Consider the following 6,430-nt stretch of genomic DNA (forward strand, 5'->3'; position numbering starts at 1 on the left):
TTGTCAGGAAGATTGTTAGAAAGAGATCGCTCTCTGCACTGCGCCTTTTGATTGCGTCTGATTTCGTCACGATCTTTTTTTACATCTGTGGGAAAAACAATACTTTAGACGCGTCGTCTTTTCCAATACCATTGCTTACTTTACGACTCGGATCCAATCCAACATCTTTTATCTTGATCTAAATGTCTATTTATTTTTGGCACGCGCGAGAAATGACCTTAACTCACTAATATGCATGACTAATGGCATGGGAGTGTCCATATGCATTTCATTATCTGTTTTGGGTCAACAATAAAGAACCAGATTGCTAATTTTGTGTAGAAAGATGTCATTTTGGTATATAAAGAGTAGGCGAATTAATGCAGATCACAGTTCTCCGACGACCGAACTTGCAAAATGGTGAGCAATATTTGGTGCATTAAAATATATTGTGACATTTTTTTAAATTTATAGATTAATTTATTCACTTATTAATCACAAAGTTATACAAATACAAAAATCTTAACCTAAATTAAACTAAAACAAAAAATAAAACTTGCCCAGCGCCCCTCGAGACGCAAAGGAGCCCATTACGCTGTCACTAGAACACTGATATAACTAGATAGTAATACAATTTGATCAATTATAGTTGTCTAAAGTTTGGGTAAGCCAAAGGAAAGTGCTGACCAGACAGAACTGGATCATATACAGAAACGAAATCCTGTACTCTAAAGTTAAGAATTCTGGAGCTTGATTTGTAGTTGTGACTTCATTTTCGGGAGTAGCTATCGAAATTATGGGCATGTGTATAATTTCGAAATATTAATATCACCCTTTATATATATTTATAATAATATTGTTGTTTTTAACTTTTCGGTACATTAAAAGACAGATGCAAACAATAAAATGATTTTAGTCAGTGGTACGGTAATGAATCCAGTAATAGCATACTAATTCCTGAAATTGAAGCGTAGGTAGGTAGGGTAGATATATATTCAAACTGAAGATGTATTCACTCTACATAAATAAGTATGTACTTATTTATATTTGTCATTAAATACAGTTACCACGAGCGAATTCCGTTGTGACCAGAGGCTTCATTTTGACAATATAAAACTTTTAAATGATTCTTGCTAACCAATAAACACACGATAGAAAAAAGTGGCTGTGGCATAATCGGACAGACAGACGGACATGACGAATCTATAAGGGTTCCGTTTTTTGCCATTTGGCTACGGAACCCTAATAGGTATGATTATGCTTCAATAAGACCTCAATAATAAAACATTGCAACATTGATTTAGGGATGATCAGATCAAAATAATCCCAAAATTAAATTTGTTCCAGAAATTCTTTATTGTCCTCGCTCTGGCCGCGGCCTGTGCCGCTGACCGCAATGCTGACAGCGCTGCCCAGATCGTGAGGTCCGACTCCGAGGTCAACCCTGACGGCTTCTCATATGCCTATGAGACCAGCAACGGCATCATCGAAAGCGCCAGCGGCATCGTTAAAAACCCTAACTCTGTAAGTATTGCACGTTCTGAACTGGGCGGTATCCATGTTAAGCAAAGGAAAACGTAGAAAATACAAATAATATTTCATTTTTGGTACAAGCTTTTATCGCTGACTGTACAGTTCTTTTCACGAGCAACAATACTCATTGAGACAAATCTAACAACTCCAAACACAATAAGTTTGCAGTGTTTTATCACAGAGTTCCCATGATCTCCTGTCTCCATCATCAGATCAGCTCCACGTTATCATAATATGACATTGTCATCCGATTTACACTATATTAAAAACATTCCGATTTACATATATATGCAAAATTTCAGCCCAATTGGAAATCGGCCAGTGGGTCAAATTTCGCTTCCAAGATTTGACTCACACTAACATACATACATACCTACTAAAAGGGGAAGTTTAATAAAAGTTTGTAAAAAAGGGGGTCGAAAGTTATGTTATTTTGGACGTTGCCGAATTAAGCAAAAGCCTGAAAAAAAAATTGCTTCCATTCTATATCATGTTTTTTATCCTAATCATTTATATTATCAACGCCATCAGCCCTATAGCTCACAAGTGTTTACCTATTAAATATTTTCTTAGGAAACTGAACACATTTACTTAGGAAAGCTGATCCATCAAATTTAATTAGGAAGTTCACACTGATGATGTTTTCCTTCATCGGAAAGCTAGAGAACTAAAATTAAACGAACTTTCTTTGAATTATTGATACAGAGTCAGACTTCAAACCCACGTCCACCTTTTTGATTTTCAGTATCATTAAAACCTTTTCCGAATACTACTGAACACTACTACTACTTCCTGAATACTAGACATAATCTCTCTTAATTTTTATTTTCTAAATCAACTGAGGTATTCTGTAATTTCTTGCAGGAAAACGCAGCCCTGTCGGTTAACGGAGACTTTAGCTACCCTGGTGACGATGGCAGAACCTACCGCGTCACTTATGTCGCTGATGAAAATGGCTTCCAACCTCAGGTAAATTAATAATAAGAGTATTATGTTACTGTATCGTACAATCAGCAGCAGAAGTTGCAAAGCATGACGAGTATTCCAGATTCTCTAAATACAAGTTTAGTCGCAAGTTTAAGTTTCTTCTAAATATACCAACGGCATGTAAGCAGTTTGGATCTCCAGGAACACTTCACCTCAGTGTCTCCCTTATACTGAACATCGCTTAACTTGTATAGGACGACCACAATTACGACATCCTTCCAGTGTTTCCATTCTTCCAAGGAATAAAAAATACTAACGATTATTTTTTCCCAGGGAGAGCATCTGCCCACACCGCCGCCAGTACCAGAGCTGATTGCCCGCGCCCTGGCGTACTTGGCAGCACACCCACAGCCCGAAGACAGGTTCCAGCAGGGCCCTGGCTCTACCGGAGTCCCCGGCCGGGCTCCTCCTGCCCGCTTCCCCGCCCCCGCTCCTCCTGCCCGTTTCCCTGCCCCGGCTCCTGCCCGCTTTCCCGCTCCCGCTCCTGCGCGCTTCCCCGCCCAATCTCCATTCGGCAAATCCACCCGCAGATTCTAGAACAACCTTTCTACCAACAACGATCACTGCCATTAGTCAATAAAATTAATATATAATATTTTCTTTTTATTTATGCCATGATTATCCACCCTTGCCCTTTGAGCGACAAGGACGTTTATAGACGCGCACGGCTTTAACCTTCATGGCCTTCGTGTATTCCAATAAGGTTTACAATGGCGCGTTCAAAGGGCTAGCCGTCTCCGTTTCAGTTTGGGCAAAAATACTGTAGTATATCTTTGACGACCGGTCTGGCCTCGTGGGTAGTGACCCTGCCTATGAAGCCGATGGTCCCGGGTTCAAATCCTGGTAAGGGCATTTATTCGTGTGATGAGCATGGATATTTGTTCCTGAGTCATGGGTGTTTTCTATGTATTTAAGTATTTATATATTATATATATTGTTGTCTAAGTACCCTCAACACAAGCCTTATTGAGCTTACTGTGGGACTTAGTCAATTTATGTAATAATGTCCTATAATATTTATTTATTATTTATTTATATCTGAAAGGGCGCATTACTCCTCCGATTCTTGAGAAAATTGTGAGCTGGTTAGACAATTATTAGGTTTTATTTGTCAATTCAGTTACTGTACATTTTTCTTAACTAGGTTTGGTGAGATGAGGTAGTTCACAGAGCCGCTACCAAATTAAAATGGAGCTGGACGGGATAAGTTGCCAGGCATAGTGATGGCAGGTGGGTCAAAGTGTTAACCGAATGGTGGCCGCTTTCAGACTAAAGGAGTGCCTAGCATCCGTTGGATCGTTGGGCTACAACATTCGGCAGATTGTGGGTCACTTCTGGATGAGTTTGTCTCAGGACCGGGATAAGTGGCGTACTCGAAGAGATGCCTGTGCTTAGCAGTGGGCGATAAAACGCTGATATGATGATTCGAATGGACGAGTGCTGCCTTGACCCAGGTAGACTAAGGGTTATGGTGTTAGTCTCGAAACCTGGAGACGCTGGTGCGATTCCAGCCCTGGGCACTGTAAGCCGAAACAGCACACTCTTCAGTTGGAAATCCTTGATGGTATCCAGCAGCGGCCATTGTAAGCGCACGATGAAGCCGTTAAACAGAAATTTACAGCCAAATAATTTAATTTCCCTACCTTTTCGTACTTTATCAAAGTGACAATCAATATGAAAGTCACTAGGGACCTCATACTAGTCACCGTGACAAAGTACGATATGGTTCTGAAATTATTGAAACCTGTAGGGCTAAGATGGTCGGCTCTTTATCATTTGTCACCATACCTGTTACGTTCTAACAAGTATGTAAGTGCGAAAGTGATGGGCAAAGTTACAAGCGATAAAAGTGGAACCATGCTGCCACTGCTGAAAAGGAATTTTCACTTGTCATTTGCATTGTCATTTGTTGTGTTCATTATCACTGATATCAAAATGTGCAGTGGTCCTAAGCGAACAGTTTTGCTAACTGTACACACAAACTATAAAATAATTTCACTAGCCAACATTTTTAGCTGACTGCAAGATTTGAAGAAGGATGTTTTCAATTCCTCAAGATCTTTTTAGGGCTCCACAACGTAAAAACGGAACCCTTATGTGATCACTTTGTTGTCCGTCCGTCTCTCTGTCTGTCTGGTATTGAGTTGAAATTAAAATCATATAAATTTTTTTTTCTCATTAAATACCAGTATTAATAAATATTACAATGGCAGGCATCTCCTTGTAAGTTATTAACAAAATAATCTCTGCCAGGAGGCACCGTTCTTCCATAATATCTACAATTCATTTAGTACTGTATTAAGTATTGTTAAAACTATTTTCCTTAATTATTATTTGAGTGTATTACTCGACTCGATTGATATACTAAAGTTTACAGTCCTTTGGAGCTGTGAAAAAAATCAAACTTCTAAGTTACAGTACAGCTTGGCTGTTTCACTGCTGTCACAAAAGTTGACCACGAGCATGTCTAATTTCACAGCGTTTCGTTGCTGGCAAAGCTGTACTGTTTAACCAATAAAAGAAAGAAAATAAATGTATTCAGGACGCTTACTATATTGAGTAAATCTACTTTGGCTATGGAACCCTAAAATATACATTCATTAAGTTGTAACAAGTTGTAAGGTTTTAGAAAGTTTACGACAAGAAACAGTGGCAATACTATAGAGGACGCTACTTGGAGGCTTTACGTGAACCCGGTTCAAATCATCACTTTGTTTTTTTTTTATTGCTGTTTTTATTAACATTCCAATCACTGCTACCATACAAAATTTCAAGATTCTAGAACTTCAGGAACCAATGTTTTCAGGTTTGTAGGAATTTTTAGGTACCCCCGGAGTTGCAGGGTGAAAGTTACAGTTTTCTGATGACCACATGAGTTTGCATACAGACCCGTCTCTACATGCCAAATTTCAGCCTTCTAAGACTCCAGGAAGCAGTCTATATTTTCTTTGACATGAATTTCATATGGCTCGGACAGTGAATATTAAGGTATCTATAAAATCTAAAGTATATTAGGTAGCCTAATAAAACTTAGTATTTTTGATAAGTCTCCTGACTGCATAGTACCTTAAAAATTCCAGCTCTCTAGCGTTATTCAAACCGAAACTACGAGGGTTCTAAAATTTTGCCCTTTGTCTCGTCTTGGCGGGGCACGACCGTGCCCCCCAGATTATTTACCTAATATTTATACGTTCAAAATACACTGTGAAATATTACATTGAAAATTCGTAAGACGGACACGTGACATCATGGTGACGTGCAAATTGAATGTCATCGAAGCCTGATGGCCTAGTACAAATGTACAAGTGCGACTGAGAGGTAACACGTCGAACGTGGTTCGCGGTAGGCCCTCTGGTTACTTTTGAAAAATCGTATCTCATTCAAGTGTGACATTTTATTTTCTTCATAATCAAAGTGCTGTCATAACTCATAACGGTTAAAGAGGTTTAATCTTTGTTAATTGTGTTGTATTGTATCTTTGTGTTGTTGGGTGTCCATGATTGTAGATACTCAAATATTTCCTTACCAAAAAGTTAAATAACAGAAAAGAAGCGTGATTGTTTTACTTAATATGTTGGTGAACGATTCACTAACATTTACTGATTGTGTAGGCACTACAGTCCTGCTCACGTCTCATGAATTACTCTGTATGTTATATATTAACACTGAAATTCGAATTTCAAAATATCTTCCACACTCAAATTTATTTACTTAGGTATAATAGAGAATTATCTCTTTTTATAAAACTGCTACCCAATTTCTCCAAAATATCAAAAATGCACAACGTTAATATTTAAGTTTTCACTTCTGCCGGCACTCCCGGAGTGCAAACCGATTTTTTTTCCATTACAACCAAACGATTAAACGAAATGACTTTGTTTTAAATAACTTCCATGTACGGTCAACCAATTTGATTCCTAGGCCACTATAG

General features: G+C 38.5%; 1 protein-coding gene across 1 annotated transcript; it reads left to right on the top strand.

Moving 5' to 3' along the window:
* The first annotated feature begins 349 nt into the window (after nucleotides 1-349).
* LOC133524005 (cuticle protein CP14.6-like) lies at nucleotides 350-3,092 on the top strand. Its single transcript, XM_061859770.1, has 4 exons — nucleotides 350-399; nucleotides 1,327-1,503; nucleotides 2,377-2,481; nucleotides 2,773-3,092. Exons 1-4 carry the CDS (start codon nucleotides 397-399, stop codon nucleotides 3,034-3,036), a joined length of 549 nt encoding a protein of 182 aa, XP_061715754.1. The 5' UTR covers nucleotides 350-396; the 3' UTR covers nucleotides 3,037-3,092.
* The last annotated feature ends 3,338 nt before the right edge of the window (nucleotides 3,093-6,430 follow it).

Source organism: Cydia pomonella, chromosome 13, assembly GCF_033807575.1.
Source record: "Cydia pomonella isolate Wapato2018A chromosome 13, ilCydPomo1, whole genome shotgun sequence".
In the NCBI taxonomy this organism is placed as follows: domain Eukaryota; kingdom Metazoa; phylum Arthropoda; class Insecta; order Lepidoptera; family Tortricidae; genus Cydia; species Cydia pomonella.

Coding starts and splice junctions, on each gene's coding strand:
- LOC133524005 (XM_061859770.1), top strand. Junction 1,504..2,376: donor TCGTTAAAAACCCTAACTCT/GTAAGTATTGCA, acceptor AATTTCTTGCAG/GAAAACGCAGCCCTGTCGGT. Junction 2,482..2,772: donor AAAATGGCTTCCAACCTCAG/GTAAATTAATAA, acceptor ATTTTTTCCCAG/GGAGAGCATCTGCCCACACC.